This window comes from Myodes glareolus, chromosome 27, assembly GCF_982192425.1.
Source record: "Myodes glareolus chromosome 27, mMyoGla1.1, whole genome shotgun sequence".
NCBI classification, from domain to species: Eukaryota; Metazoa; Chordata; class Mammalia; order Rodentia; family Cricetidae; genus Myodes; species Myodes glareolus.
In genome coordinates, this window is record NC_142052.1 from 44,424,012 (window position 1) to 44,440,205 (window position 16,194).

A 16,194-nucleotide genomic window follows, 5' to 3' on the forward strand; every position below is an offset into this window, starting at 1 on the left:
CACATTCCTTCTCCAAACACTGGAAGCCCTGGTAACTGACAGGTAGATCCTTCCTTGAGGATTTTTCTTGACTAAGGTCATCTTCCATCCCTCCCTGCAGTCTCTCTACAACAACTGGTTGATAGAGACCTGGTGTCCTGCCACATTTTGGGACAACACTGAAAAGCCACCCCAATTCCAGAGTCCCTGAAGATTGGTGGAAACTTCATTTGCAACTATGCTACAACTCAGTCCAGCCGTAATCTCTAGCTCTGCCTGCCTTGGTTCCACAGAGATATTCTTAAATTGCACACAAATCCCACTCGTGATAGGTCCACTAATGCGTCTACCAAACACAAACCAGGGTAAATACATTTGTCTCAGTAAGCTAACAAGATCTGTGGGATGTTACTAAAACTTAGCCCATCCCGATCACTGGATAGGATCTTACTATCAGTTCTGTTTTCACTCGTTAGACTTGTACTGCCTGTCTTCTCTAGTAGATTAAGTCATTGCTAACTTTTGTTCCTTCTCACTGTGAATCATCACATCTCAACTCAGTGGCTGTAAGGGCAACAGAAAAGGAATGAGCTGCATATCAAGGTCTACTGATTAATTATTCCTGCTAAGTTAGTGGCCTGAACTTTTCCTACATGAATTTCCTAAGACTTCTTCCTACATAATTTATTACACATACATAACATGTACAAGGGCACTTAATGTTTCTTAGGAAAATTTTATGCAAATAATAATTGAATAATAAAGTACTTGGCCGCAATTCGAGGGAGAAAAATTGTATTTTACCAGTTAATAAATTTCCTGCACCTTCAACATCTGTCATTTCTCTGAGAACTAGATTTCATGTTTTGAAAGCTAAATGTTAAAACAATGCCAGTTCCTTATTTTAGGCCTTTAAGTCAAAACAAAATATGGCAGTAAAGCTAAAGAGCAATGCATATGCTCCTTCTTTTTCAAAAGGGATTTTATTTCATAGAAAAAAATTCTCTCTGCCTGAAGGATAAACAATATAAAAATATTTCAGCTAAAAAAAACCCAAAGAGCCCTGGGCAGGTATTACCACAAGTCTTAATTATAGCAGATATTTACTATGATAACAGAAACCAGTTTAAGGAATGTGATTTATTAATATCACGTTCAGATAAAGAGATAAAAGACTTGAATAAGCAAGCAAACTTGAGGAGTGTATTTGTGAATGTATCCTGGAACAGCCTTTAGCCACAATGAAAGACCGGCAAAACCAGCCTTCAGAACAGCCTTTCTGTCTACCGGGAGAAGGGAGGGCTAGACTTCATCTCTTAAGATCGCCCTCCCACGCAATTTTTTTCCACCTCGCAGTTAAAGAATTAAACCCAGACTTCCGATCATGGCGCCAAGCACATCACCTTCTCCTCTCTCTCCCCCTAGCAAAATCCCACCCAAGTCGGCTGACCCCCCGCAGGGGATAGTCATAGTCCCCTCCCCTATCCTGGTTGCCTGAATCTAACCAAATTGTGATTAAAAAAGAAATAAAGAAAATGCTTAAAGCGGTCCTGGGAAACTGCGGTACGGGCGAGACCTTCTGCACGGGTTGAGTGAGGAGACAGGCTCCCACTCCATACCTGGAGGCAGAAGTCTGCGCCGGCCGCAGCTCTCCTGCAAAGCCCCTCCAGCCTTTGTGCACACAACCCTCCCTGGGAGAGGCCGCGGGGACGGCTGCTGGAGGAAAAGGCCGACCCGGGTGGCCTAGCGCGCGCACGGGGCAGCGTCGCGGTCCTCACCGCGGAGGCCGAGGCTTTTGTTTGCACCGCGAGGGGAGGGGAAGGCGACGCGGCCCAGGGGTCTCGGCTCCCGCAGCAAACAACGGCGGCGGGACGTCCTCCAGGCTTTCCGCCCAGACCCCAGGGTAGCATGGCCTCTCTCCTCTCTCTCACACACACACACACATACGCTCGCACAGATCGCCGCGCCATCCACGTGCGGGAGGGACGCGGGTGTGAAGAGGAGAAGGGGAGGAAAACGAGGCTGTCTGCCCCACGCCGGCCCCACCCTGCCCAGGGTCCGCCCGGGCGACCAGACGCCGCGCCAGGGCCAGCCCGGGAGCGAGGGGCGTGGCCGGGCGTGGCCGCGAGCGCGCAGGCGCAGTGCGTCTCTCCGACGCCGACGCCGCCGCCGCCGCCGCCGCCGCCGTCGCCGCCCGCGCTGCACCACAGGCCCGAGACAGACAGGGGTCGGGGAGAGAGAGGAGGAGGAGGCGGCGGAGGCGGGGCGACTCCGGTGACCGGGAGCGCCTCAGACTGGCAGCTGCGGCGACTCCCCCCTTTGTGTCTGGTCTGCTCGGAGCCGCCGGAGCCGCTTCCCGGAGGGGCGCGGGGTGTTTCGCAAGCCCCCGCTGCCCACCCCTTCCTCGGCCACCTACGTCCGTCTTCCCGCCGCCCCCCGCCCTCGGCCCGCGACGCCCAGAGCTGCGGAGAGCGAGGCGGCGGTGGCGGCGGCGGCGACGGCGGTTTCTTCTTCTTCCTCGGGCTGTGCTGTGATTCGCTCCTGCGAGCCGTCGACGGGAGGAGACCGGGCTTCTTCCACGGTTCTGGGATTTCCTGCAGGCCGGAGCCGAGCGGCGGGAAGAGCCGACAGCGAGGCCGCGGGCCGAGCGCCCTCGGAAGGCCAGCCGGGGCCGCCCCGCACCTCCCCGCGTGCGGCGCTCCGGGGCTCGCCGGGGCTGCCGCGACGCGACCCTCGCCTCCCCTCCCCCGCGCCCCGAGGCCCGGCCTGCTCGCCCGCCTGCCTGCGCGACCCTCGCTCGATTGTTCCGAGGAAGCCGTGGGCTTGCCCATGGAGGCCGGCACCTTTTTCCACCTGGTCGGCCGAGAGGATTTATTGATGTCGGAATCCGAGTGAAGCAAGCAGCGAAGCGAAACTTTCAAAGGAGACCCTACCGTCTGCACTCCGAGTCCGGAGCGATGCGACTCGGGCGGCCGGGCGCCGCCGCCCGCCCCGCTGCGCCCTTCCCGGCGATCGGGAACTTGTTCTGATCCTCAGTGCCCCCAGCGAGTCCCCGCCCTCCATCCCCCCACCTCCACCCCCGGCACTCTGGATATGTTTTCTCCCAGATCTGGATATTTTTTTGATATCGTGAAGCTACGAGGGAAATAATTGCAGGCATTTCTTCTGGACTCCCTGCTTCTCTCCTCCCTCTCCTCCCCCCACGGACATGCCTTCAGTTTGGGGAGCCGAGGCACCTTGTCCTAGGCGAATGAAGCCCCCCAGCATCGAGGGAGCGAAATGAAGGGAAATTCTGCAGTGGAATGAGAGCTCTCCAGCTAGGTCCTCGCATCTGCCATTTGTCCTTTCAAACTGCATTGTAATCCGGGCAGGATAAATCAGACGGAGAGACGAGCAGCCTCCTGGCCGGCTTTCTCCGCCCGAATTTACTTTCCAGATTTCTTTTCTTTGCCCTCCTGCTTCTTGGCTGGCCCAGGGATGACTTCCTCGCTGCAGCGACCCTGTCGGGTGCCCTGGCTGCTATGGACCGCCCTGTTGGTCAGCACTACGGCTGGTGAGTAGCCCTGGGTGGCGCGTCCGGGCTCCTACCCCAGCGGGTGGCTAGGGAGGGAGTCTGCAGAGGCCGAGGCCTGTGCTCGCCCTTCTCAACGTGTGCGCTCGGATCCCGGTGGAGGAACCTGCCAGGGAAATCACCTGCACTGTTTTCGTGTAATTTCCCGTCCCCACTCTCGTATTCCCTGACCCCTCCCCCACGGGAGGGGGTAGAAAGACATATTGGGTGTGGTATCTTGACATTTTTAGCTGTGAGGTAATGCAAGGATTAAAAATAATGTTTTAATCGCTAATGAATTGTGTCTATTAGAATTTTGGAGATAGAGCTGGTAGTTTTTTTTTTTAATGTAAAGAAGCAGATTTGGCTTACAGTAGGAAGAACTAAATACTCACTTGATTGAACCTTATTTTTACATTTGGATCTCTCTTTGGGAATTCATGTTACTTTTCGTTATTTAAAAATGTTACCTGATAAATAGAATAATGTCGAGGAAGGCAGCAGCGTGTGAGAATCTTGATACGTTGTATAATACTGTTTGTTGCTGCCATCGTTAATGTTGTTTTGCTCGCAAGAATCTTAGCTATTCTCTGTCTTCTCAGCCTGGACATTTGTACTTTGTATGCTTCTGGAGTTACTGCTGGGCACACAAGTGTTTTGATAACTTTGCTATTAGTCATCTGGCGTCTGTTGGCTTTCCTGTCATTGAGACAACTTTGACCCCGCATCAGACTTCTAGGAGATTTGACTCCTGAAAGTTCTTTGACATTTACTAACGTGTGAAAGGAAACGGCCCTCCCCTTTCCCTTGGCCATTTCCTTTTTAATTCTCAGTCGCCTTGAAAAGAAAAGGAAAAAAAAAAAAACAGTACATTTTCTCATTGCAGTTATTTTCAAGCAACAATTTTCGTGATTTGCGTTTAGAAAATTTCAGGAATGAATTCTTAGTCACATGAAGTATGCATTTTAAAGTGTGTAGACAAAGTAATGGTTTTCCAAATTTTTAAAAGTAATTTTCACATTCAGTAAAATTTTCAATGCTGTATCAGACACACAGATTACTTGTTTAATTTACATTTTAAACGTCTGATGTTTCCGTTTGTGAATTTGATACTATTGTCTCTTGTTGATTAATGTTTAGTATTTTATATTTTTGGTTGTGAGCCTAGCCTTTAACGACTGAGCCATCTTTCCATCCCATTATATTGAGTATTTTAGTAATAAATCTATGTAGTATTAAAATCATTGGAAGATCTGATTTGATTACATTTTGAAACTTGATGTTTTAATATTTTTGATTATTTCATTTCTTTCTGAAGCAAAACTGAAATGTTTTCCTCTAAATTTCTTTGTTAACTGTCTAAATTCTCTAGCCATGCGGCTCCTGTAAAATATGAAAAGGACAGAAATGGCCTAGACACGTAAGCAATCATTCTGCAGGCAGAAATACAAGAGTGCTTTGGTTTTAAATTCTTTTGGCCATTTTAGAATGCAGATTCTCATTTTATAGTGTTGCACTCATCATTTTGTGACCAGATCTGATAAAAGTCAGAGAAAAATTAACACTGATTTCAAAAGTTTCTATTTGGTAAATGAATTTCGTCCTCTTTTAAAAGGGTCTTATATGTAAAGAATCCTTGTATAAACGTGGTTATAGTCTTTTCCCCCCCATGTTACATAGTCCCAGATGATGGCATTTTTGAAGCTGGATCCTAGGGCTGTAATAACTGGTGTTTACTGAGTGCTTGCTATGCACCAGCAATTATTAAAAGAGCTTTACATATATTTTCTCCTCTGATCCTCCTGACAGTTCTGTAGCCCAGGTTTTTATTTCCCTTTTACGGAGAGAGAAAATTAAGTGCAGAATTTTAAGTAACTCATCACAGTAAACTGAGGAGCTGGGATTATAGCCTGCATCCTTCCGACCTTCTCGGTGCTGACAGCAGGAGCAGCAGAGCCAGCAACAGCTTCCTCTCACTGTAACTGGAGCGTGAGATCTGAAAGGAAGCTTGGGCGTTTGTAAAGTAATGGTACGGGTACTGGTCATGCACTGCCATGGTTCTGAACATGCTAAAAACTTTCACTCTGTGAGTTCGAGGTCAGCCTGGTCTACCTAGTGAGTGCTAGCCAGGGCTCCATAGAGAAACCCTATCACAGAAACAAAACAAAAACCAAAGCCAACCAACCAAACAGAAAAAAACTTTGCCTGATAGTGAATTGGCTAGTAGTGCAGCCTCATTAAGAAGCAAGTGACTAGGGAAGCCGTGCGAATGGTAGGTCAGTTAGTGTAGTCGCATGGGAAAAAATAGTGCACAGGGGCTGGATATCCAGAAATTCATTAATTATATCTTTAGTAACACACAGGGACTTACTGCATACTAAACTGTTCCCTTTACAGTTAAATTTTCTAGGTTTTGTGACGAGGTCTCATGATAGAGCGCAGGCTGGCATAAAATTTGACTTAGTCTTTCAAGCTCAGAGACTATAGACAGCTACCATGTTTGGTCCTAGGTCTCAATGATTAATCTTCAGTCCTTTTCAAAAGCAGTGAAGATGACTGAGTATGACAGACTTTATCTACTTGAGACAAGGTCTCCTGAAGCGTGACTGGCTTTGAACTTGTAGAGCTGAGGCTGGGCTTGAATTTACCTCTTTCCACCCCTCCTAAGTGATGAAATATAAAGTAGACTTGTTTTAAAACAATTCTTTTTTTAGTCTTGGAGGTGGATATGATAAGAATACATATAATTTATGGATATCTTCTGTGGAATTAGAAATAAGCTGGTAATAAATGACAGGATTTTAAAAATTACTGTTTTATGTGTATGGGTTTTTTGCTCGCATGTATGTGTGTGTGCGCCATGTGTGCCTGGTGCCTGCAGAGGCTAGAAGAGGGAGTTATAGATGTCCTGGAACTGGAGTTACAAGGTTGTGAGTCACCTACCATATAGGTGCTGGAAATCAAACTTGGTCATCTGGAAGAGCAGCCAATACTTTTTAACTGCTGAGCCATCTCTAGCCCTGACAGAAAGGATCTTACTCATTCTTAAAGTAAGCAGGTATTTTATTAGTATTATGAAATAATTTTATTTTGAATTTGCTTGATGCAATTATAGTATAAATATATTAAAATAAATGTATGAATTTTGTCTTTATAAAAATGAGTGTGTATTCTGAAAAGAAATTCATTAGGTAATAATTTGGCCTTTGATATAAATAAGAAAAGTGATCAGAGAAGAAAATATGACCCACCGTGTATTTTCAAAATCTCAGTTATTTCACATTTTATTTATCACTTGTTTATCCGTAAGCTGTATGGATTTAATGACTTCTAGAAAGTATGAATTTCTTTTAGGACTTGGACAGAAAAATTTTAGAATGTGTTGCCTTAACCAAACATGTATATGTTCTCACTTTTATTGTTAATATAGTGCTTGACACAAAGTTTAACCTTTTACAGTTTTTGTTCAAATATGCATGACTGGAGTGGCCAGAAGGATAGGCAGAGGAGTATTAGGATAGGTAGGATCCAGAAGATGGATAGGTAGAGGAGTATTAGGATAGATAGGATCCAGAAGATGGATAGGCAGAGGAGTATTAGGATAGGTAGAGGAATATTAGGATAGGCAGGATCCAGATAAAGGATAGGCAGAGGAGTATTAGGATAGGTAGGATCCAGAAGATGGATAGGTAGAGGAGTATTAGGATAGGTAGGATCCAGAAAAGGGTAGGTAGAGGAGTATTAGGATAGGTAGAGGAATATTAGGATAGGTAGAGGAGTATTAGGAAAGGTAGGATCCAGAAGATGGATAGGTAGAGGAGTATTACGATAGGTAGGATCCAGAAAAGGGTAGGTAGAGGAGTATTAGGATAGGTAGAGGAGTGTTAGGATAGGTAGGATCCAGAAGATGGATAGGCAGAGGAGTATTAGGATAGGTAGGATCCAGAAAAGGGTAGGTAGAGGAGTATTAGGATAGGTAGGATCCAGAAGATGGATAGGTAGAGGAGTATTAGGAAAGGTAGGGTCCAGAAGAAGGGTAGGTAGAGGAGTATTAGGATAGGTAGGATCCAGAAAAGGGTAGGTAGAGGAGTGTTAGGAAAGGTAGGATCCAGAAGAAGGGTAGGTAGAGGAGTATTAGGATAGGTAGGATCCAGAAGAAGGGTAGGTAGAGGAGTGTTAGGATAGGCAGGACCCAGAAGGGAGAACTGAAGTACCAGCTAGCAGACATCTGTCATGCATACTGTTTGCAGTTATTTTGTAACACTTAATGGGGTGATACAAAGAAAAGACGCCTGTCCCTGCTCGGCTATGTCATGCCATGTATCTCCTGACCAGATACAGGTTAGAGGGCATGCTATTTGAAGCAAGGATGGCACTTGGTGGGCTGTTAGAATTTTGAAATTTCTTCCTGTTTACCTCTCTTTTTTTATTTTCTCTGGTTATCTTTTTGCTCTTCTCAATTCTCTTTTAAAATACCCCTCCCCCGTGAAGCCCTCTGTAAAAAGAGCAGTGAAAACAGCACTTCCTGGGCTTCCTAGCCTACGCTTCTTCCTTATGCTGCCTTCCAGTGCAGATGCCACCAGGACTTCATTTCTTTAGCTTTTATTTATTTATTTATTTATTTTTTAAAGTTAGCATCTTGCTGTGTAACCTGGCTAGCTTGACAAACGCACTCTGTAGCCAAAGTGTGGCAGTCTTCTATCTCAGCCTTTCTAGTGCGGGAACATAGAGTGAGCGACCACACCCGGCCAGCAGTAGTTTTCTAATGGCCAACTCCAGTCAACTTGCAGCCTTTTGACGTCTACGGAACTCTGCTCTGCTGCTACTCCTCTCCCTCCTGATTTCCCTCTTTGGATTCCTCTCCTAGGCTTTAATTATCTTTGAAGTAAATGATGCCTAAGTGAAGTTTGCAACTAGAACCGGAAGTCCCGAGTTCCTGCTTCCAGTTACTGCTGGTTTACTTTGGGCAGATTCTCCATGTTGGCATTTGGGAACCGTAGGCATGGCCTAGATGACACTATACTTATGTAGTGTTTTGCATATTGAATGAGAAAAACCAGTGGCCTACATAATTATTAGTAGGCATATAAGCACTTTGAATGATATGTTTGCTTATTTATTATGTGTATTTTTTTTCTTCTTACACTGATAATGGTCAAATTTTATAAGTCCTTGTGCATGCTGGGCAAAACTCTAGCCCACTGAGATACATCACAGCCCCAGTATTTCAAATTTACCTTAGATTGGAGAAATTTTGAGGCATTCTAAAATTGTAACAAATTACATTGAGAAACACATAATTTAAAAATGTTTCATTCATCACCAGGAAGGTGGTGGTGCATGCTCTTAATCCCAGCACTTGGGAGGCAGAGGCAGGTGGATCTCTTGTGAGTGTGAAGCCAGCATGGTCTACAGAATGAGTTCCAGAAAAGAATCCAAAGCTACACAGAGGAACTCTGCCCCCCAAAAACCCCACAAATAAATAAATAAATAGATAAATAAATAAATAAATAAATGGTTTTATATGAGTGCATATGTTGAAGTAGCCCAACAAAAGTGTAAAGAAGGGCTCTGTAGGGCTATGCTTTAGTGAAAATAGAAGATTGGTGTACATCAGATATGTAAGGAGTGCTCTAAAAATAGTTGTTACTCTAAAAATATAAGTTTGGAAAGGACTTTAAAATGTACTTTACATAATTAGAAGTTTAATAAAGATTAATTCATCAGGGTTGACATGGTTACCTTTAATCTCAGCACTGGGGAGGCAGAGGCAGGTAGAGTTCCAGGCCAGCCAGAATCTAGGGCTGTATAGAGAGACCTGGTTTCATTTGTTCTCTTGTCTGCCATTTTGATTCCAATCCTTTAAATTGAAAGTAAATAATACTAAGGTTAGTTTCAGCTCAGTCTTTGAAATATCATATATTGTAAGTCAGTGAGATCTAGTTAATTTTTTAAGCTGCTTCTTTTTTTGTTTGTTTGTTTTTTGAAACAGGATGTCACATTGTAGTCCAGTCTGACCTTGAACGAGCAGTTTTCCTGCCTCGGCCATCCAAGGGCTGGGATTATGTACCTGAGCTAACATACATACATACATGGTTTGATGTTTAAACTTAGGTTAATGTGGTTTTGTTTTTTGCTTTTTTGTTTGAGCAGTGCTCGAGAGTGAACTGAGGACATCCTGTCCATACTAGGCAGGCACTCGCCACTGCGTCTTCAGGCCTTCAAATAATTTAAGTGCGCCTTTACTGATTTTTTATTCATATACCATATAGTTCAGCCACTTAAAATATATAATTTAGTGGGTCTTGTTATAATATTCATAATATGTAAGATTTGTCTTTTTAAGCTTTTTTTTTTCCTCTCCCGAGACAGGGTTTCTCAGTGTAGCCCTGGAACTCGCTCTGTAGACCAGGCTAGCCTCAAACTCAGAGATGCCCCTGCCTCTGCCTCCTGAATGCTGGGATTAAAAGCATGTGCCACTATTACCCAGCTCATTTTAAGCATTTTCAAATGTACATATTCACACTGTAAATTGGGTGTAGTAGTAGTACATGCCTTTAATCCCAGCAAGCAGGTTGGCAGGTGAATTTATGAGTTTATGTGTTCTAAGACAATCAGAGTTACACAGAGAAGCTCTGCCTCAAAAAACAAAACAACAACAAAACCCACATACAGAATAGAACATTGTTTGAGTAGTACATCTAATGGGCACAGAAGGAATCGCATTAAAGTATAGGGTGTTGCCAAGGAATTATGAAAAATAATGTCTGGCAAGATGAGGTAAACATGATTAGTTAGCACTGCTCTTGAAAGGTATAGTTTAGCATCCTGTTTTGTTTAGCGGCACAACAAGCACGAGTAATTATACTTCAGTATTATGAAATGTGAAGTGTGTAAAGGGGTCATGGGGGTTAACTGAGGGAATTTTTTCATTCCGGGAAGCTATCAGGTGAGGAGGGTCTCTGGATTACTGTATCCTCTCTGGAGTGTTACTTGGTGTAGTTACTTCTTTCATTTTGATACATCATGGAACCTGCATTACAGTAGAGAGTCAGTGAGTTCTGCTGACAGGGAGTTCAGAGGATAGCTTGTAACCATTGGTTCTCTGCCATGTGGGACTTTGGGATTGAACTCAGATGATTGTGCGTGGAGGCAAGCACCTTTACCCACAGTGCCATCTCTGACTCTTACAATTCATCATTGAGTTTTAATTAGCGCTCAGTACTTTTGTTGCTATTGAATTTTGGAGCTGTTAAAGACTATAATACTTATTACTAGTATTTGATTAAACAGGAATCACACTCAGGTCTACACGCTTGCTCAGCAAGCATTTTCCCCAATCTTGTGTATGTCTTTTCTTAATTTTTATCAATTGTCATTGTGTGTTCAAACCACATGCTTAAACATGCTAGACAAGCGCCACCACCGCCTCACAATCTCTACACTACTTTTAAAATTTGCTGTAAAACAAAAACTACTTCAAAATAAAAATTTGTGAAAAACTACAATACTCATTTCAGAAATATTAGAAAATATCAGAAAGATAAAGAATAGTAGAAAAAAATCACAGTCTTTACCTAGATATGAGCCTTTTTTATTTTTATTTATTTATTTTTTGAGGCAGAGTTTCTCTGTAGCTTTGGAGCCTGTCCTGGAACTAGCTCTTGTAGACCAGGTTGGCCTCGAACTCATAGAGATCTGCCTGCCTCTGCCTCCCGAGTCCTGGGATTATAGGCATGCGCCACCTCTACCTGACTAGACATGAGACTTTTTGAATATCATACTCAGCCCCCACCCCAGAACTGAGCATGGGACCCAGGGCCTCACTCAAGGGTAGGTACTGCCCCAAACTCCTCTTTACATATCTTAGTTTTGATCTAAATGTTTTCCATGCAACCATTTAAAGTTATACTGTGTGTGACATATTGATGTATGCACATGTGTAACTTTCAAACCTAGTTTTTATAATTAATCTGTAACCTGAATTATAATTAATTTATTTAAGGCCAGGTCTCACTATGTAGCCCATGCTGCCCAGAACTCCTCCCTCAGCCTCCTGAATTATGAGATTTTGGTGTGTGTCACTTTAGTTGGCATCTAGAAGCTCAGCTCTCACTTATTTTTTGATATTGGAGACTGAGTCCATGTGTCCTTGATGTTTGTGCCCTTACCTCAGGTCTGCAGCCCCAGCTTGGGACTGAACTGAGGGGTGCTTTCTAGTTTGTCTTGTAAACTTACATCATTCAGCAAATTGACAATCCTATCTTTTCCAGTTGTTTAATCTGGGAGTTAGTCTTTGTTCCCTCCTCTCCCCCCCCACCGCTCTCTCCCCTTTCTTCTCTCTCTCTTCCCCCCTCACTCTCCTCTCTCTCTCTCTCTCTCGCTCTCTCTCGCTCTCGCTCTCTTTCCTTTTTCCTCATTTCATTCAATCTGATGTCAAAATCCCTTGGTTGCCTTCATGATGTGTGTGGATTCTGACTGCTTTTTCCCAGTTCCACCACTACCACCTCTACCCAGACACCACCAAAGTCTTATCCTGTGATGGTAAAGCCTGTAATTTCAGCACTTGGAAAGGGCAGGTCAGAGGCTCAGAACCCCAAGGTCTTCTGGGTTACATAGTTAAGGATGCCTGGGACGCTTTATACTCTACAAAACACCACACAGGTGATCTAGCCCTACCGTTAATGACTTCATGAACCAATTTCTCTCTCGTTCAACTTTAATCCTGCTTTTAACTTTACAGAGAAAAGTTCAGAAAGTTAGATATTTTAGAAAAGGCTAAATTTAAGTTGTCGTATCATTTGACAGTGACTACAATTACTGAGTAAATCTGTTTGCTGAGGGAGTAAGGGAGGAATCACAAACACTTGTTTGTTTTGTTTTTTGAGATGAAGTTCCTCTGTAGCCGTGGCTGTCCTGGAACTTGCTCTGTAGACCAGACTGACTTTGCTCAAACTTTTTTTTTTTTTTTTTTTAAAGATTTTTGTTATGTTTGTTTTATATGTATGAACGTCTTGCCAGCATGTATGTATGTGTACCAATGTATGCCTGGTGCCCTTGAAGGCCAAAAGACGGTATTGGATCCCATGGAGTCACCTTCTGAGTGCTGGGAACTGAGCTAAGGTCCTGCAAGAACAACAAGTGCTCTTAGCCATCTCTCCAGCCCCAGCATTTCCTGAGCATTTAGTATATTTTAGTATCTTTTTATATCTGTTATCTCACCGTCGCTTAAACAGGCTGAACAATATTATTTTTCTGTTTTCTTTTCCTGTGTGCATCTGGCTTAGCTTTGAACCCAGGGTCTAAAGCATACTAGGTAAGAGCTTCACATTGGAGCTCTCAACACACTATTATTATTATTGTTCTTTTTGTAGACAAGTACACTAAGTGGGAGACTTGAGATTAAGATCAGGACTTTATTGCTCCAAAGCAAGACATTCATATAACATACAGTGTTACCCTGAATGTATAAAATGACTTAGAAACTGTGGGTGATGGCCTATAACCTTAGCACTTGGGAATTCAAGGCCATTTTGGGAAACATTATTAAACTGAGTTTCAGAAAGTACCGTCTATTCCCAACCAAATAAACAAAAAACTTGAATGTGCTGTCATTGTAGCTTCCTTAGTGTGTAGGAAAACTTGGGGCTTAGTCCCTACCACTGTGTAAACTGTGGTGGGCAGGAGTTTGGGGAGGAACATGAGGAGGGCCAGAATTTCAGTGTCATCCCAGGCCGCATAGTAAATTCAGGGCTAATCTGGACTATGTAAGAACATACATTTAAGCTGGACAATGGTGGTCAATGCCTTTAATCCCAGCCCTGCAAGGCAGTGGGCTACAGAGGAGTTCCAGGACTGCCAGTGCTACACAGAGAAAGAAACCCTGTCTTGAAAAGCTAAAACCAAACCAAACCAAAATCCCCTATGCATTTAAAACAAGCAACCCCCCCAAAAATCAAAACTATTTTAAATATTTAAAATTTTACATTTAATTATTAAAGAATAATTGATCAACTGAATTGTGTCTCAGTTGTATGTAGTCTCTCATTTTGCTACAAATTATAGCAGATATTTGAGATTTTGATTTCATTTATAATGTTAAAATGTCGGTGGATAAATCCTTCCCTTGAAGACGCGATGCTTCGGTTGTGGAAAACAACAGAGTAGGAGTGTGATGATGACATCATCTGGTTGAGGATGTGTTTATGATGTTTCCATGTGTTCATAGTGATTAGAACCCCTAGGGACCGGTCTAGCAGAAGAGTATTTTATATTTAGACTGCACCAAAAGCAGTGTTGCGGTGATAAGAAGGCAAGACTAACCCAGTTCAATGAAACTGTGCCCTAGCGTTTGGAAACACAGTTTCACATGGCGATGCTGTTGAGTTGTTTTTGTCCTTTGGCCAAAACCCATGTGTTAGCTTGATGAAATGTTACGAAGAACGTTAATTTATAAATTTATTTTATCTTTTAGCACTAACCTTTTACCGATTATGCAGCCACTCTCTAGGAATCATCGTTTGTCATTGTTTTATACTTAGATTTCTGAAAAGTTCTATTTTCTTCAAGTTTTTTTTTTTTTTTTTTAATTTTGAGACAGGCTCTCTCTGTTATGTAGCTCTGGCCAGCCTGGAACTCATTACATAGACCAGGCAGGCCTTGAACTCAGAGATTTGCCTGCCTCTGCCCTGCAAAGGCATGTACCACCACTCCTGGCTAAGTCATTCTTTTAAAAGCAAAATACTGGGTTGGGGACTGGAGAGATGTTTTAGTGGTTAAGAGCACTGGCTGCTCTAACAAAGGACCCAGGTTCTATTCCCAGCCCTTGCATGGACCTTACAACCATCTGCAAATCCAGTTCCAGGGAATCCAGTGCCCCCATCTGGCCTCCAAAGGCACCAGGTACACAAACATAAGTGGAGGCAAAACACTTGTCTTAGTGAGGAATTTCTATTGCTGTGAAGAGACACAATGACCACAGCAACTCTTATAAAGGAAAACGTTTAATTGAGCTGGCAGCTTACGGTTTCAGAGATTTTCCATTATCATGGAGGGACATGGTGGTGTGCAGGCCGACATGGTCCTGGAGAGGTAGCTAAGAGCCCTACAGCTTGGAGGCAACAGGAAGTGGTGTGTTTTACTGGATGGTATATTGAGCATATGTGAGACCTCAAAGCCTGCCCTGATGTGGGAGGTCCTTCTGTATATGTGTTGCTCTTATTGGTTAATGAATAAAGCTGCTTTGGCCTATAGCAGGGCAGAATATAGCCAGGCTAGAAGAGATATATAGAGAGTAGGTGGGTCAATGAGACGCCATGTAACTGCTGAAGGAGAAAGACACATACCTACCTCATGGTGCTACACAGATTAATAGAAATGGGTAAATTTAAGATGTAAAGCTAGCTAGAAATATGCATGAATCATCGGCCAAATAGTGTTGTAATTAATATAGTTTCTGTGTGCTTATTTGGGTCTGGGCAGCCAGGAAATTAACACGCAGTCTCCATTTACATGTCCCCACAGTAACACACTTCCTCCACAGAGTTATATACCTACTCCAACAAAGCCACACCTCCTATACTGCCACTCCTTGTGAGGCCAGTTATATTCAAACTACCACAACACTCAAACACATATAATTAAAATTAAATTAAGCATAAAAGATATCAGGTTGCTTTTTTTCTTTTAGCTAAAAAGAAGGGCCATTAGTCCTTGGTTTCATCCTCATCATAGTAAAGAAGGATTGTCTCTGGTATTAAGTTGAGCTTTAAGAGTCTAGTAGACTTCCCCCATCTCTTGATCTCTACCTAGTCCTAGCTTGTCTAGCCTCTGTAGCTTTATGAATTTGTACATTTTAAATGTAGTTTTGATAGTAGAGAGTCCTGTGAATCTTGATTTTTTTGATTTATTTTTAAGAGACGGTCTTAACTGTGCAGCCCACAGTAGCCTGTAATTCTTACTGAGAAAGGCAAAGGAGCAAGAACAGTGTTGTCAGCATTCTGAAGAGACGATGTCTAAGTGCGTTCTCTTAGCGTCTCACGTACTGGATTGTAGATGTACACCAGCGTATCTAGCTTGGGGACATTACTGAGAGCAAACAACTGTAGTTGAAGGAGAACTCTGAATGAAGTAAATATCAGTGTCACAAGGAAGTTAACAGGAACTAGTACTAAATTACAAAAGGATGCCCTTTTGGTCTGCATGCTTCATTTTGTAAATTAGGTGAGCAGATTCTTGAAATCTTCCCAGCCTATTTGACTTATTTAGGCCACTAATTATAGCATTGTTGTTTAGAACATGACATCTTTTTGTTAAGGTGCTGAGAGAGTCCTGTGAGATTCAGCTGAGTCATGTCCTTAGCAATTGGCATGAGAATTATGTTGGAGAAGCAGTGGATTTCTATAGCAGATGAATGTTTAAAGGAATGAGTTTTGCGAAGGATTTACCAAAAAATAACCCCAACACCTATAAAGTACTTGTGTATAAGATACTGTGGAGAATAATGCTATTGATCAGCAGGAACGTCCCCATTTTGCGTATCTGCTATGTGTCACGTGCAGTGCAGGCTGATTTTTATCCTTTTCTTTTTTGGTTTTTCAAGATAGTATTTCCCTGTGTCTTGACTGTACTGGAACTCACTCTGTAGACCAGGCTGGCCTTGAACT

At 43.2% G+C, this 16,194-nt stretch overlaps 1 protein-coding gene across 2 annotated transcripts in view; it reads left to right on the top strand.

Moving 5' to 3' along the window:
• Nucleotides 1-3,070: 3,070 nt before the first annotated feature.
• The window catches only part of Bmpr2 (bone morphogenetic protein receptor type 2), a 112,763-nt gene continuing 99,639 nt past the window's right edge, over nucleotides 3,071-16,194 (top strand). Inside the window, exon 1 of one of the 2 annotated variants that reach the window (XM_048428779.3) lies at nucleotides 3,071-3,532. In XM_048428779.3, the coding sequence (XP_048284736.3) occupies nucleotides 3,457-3,532 (76 nt within the window). In that variant the 5' untranslated portion in view covers nucleotides 3,071-3,456. The remainder of the gene's footprint in view (nucleotides 3,533-16,194) is intronic. The other variant, XM_048428778.3, reaches the window with a different exon arrangement.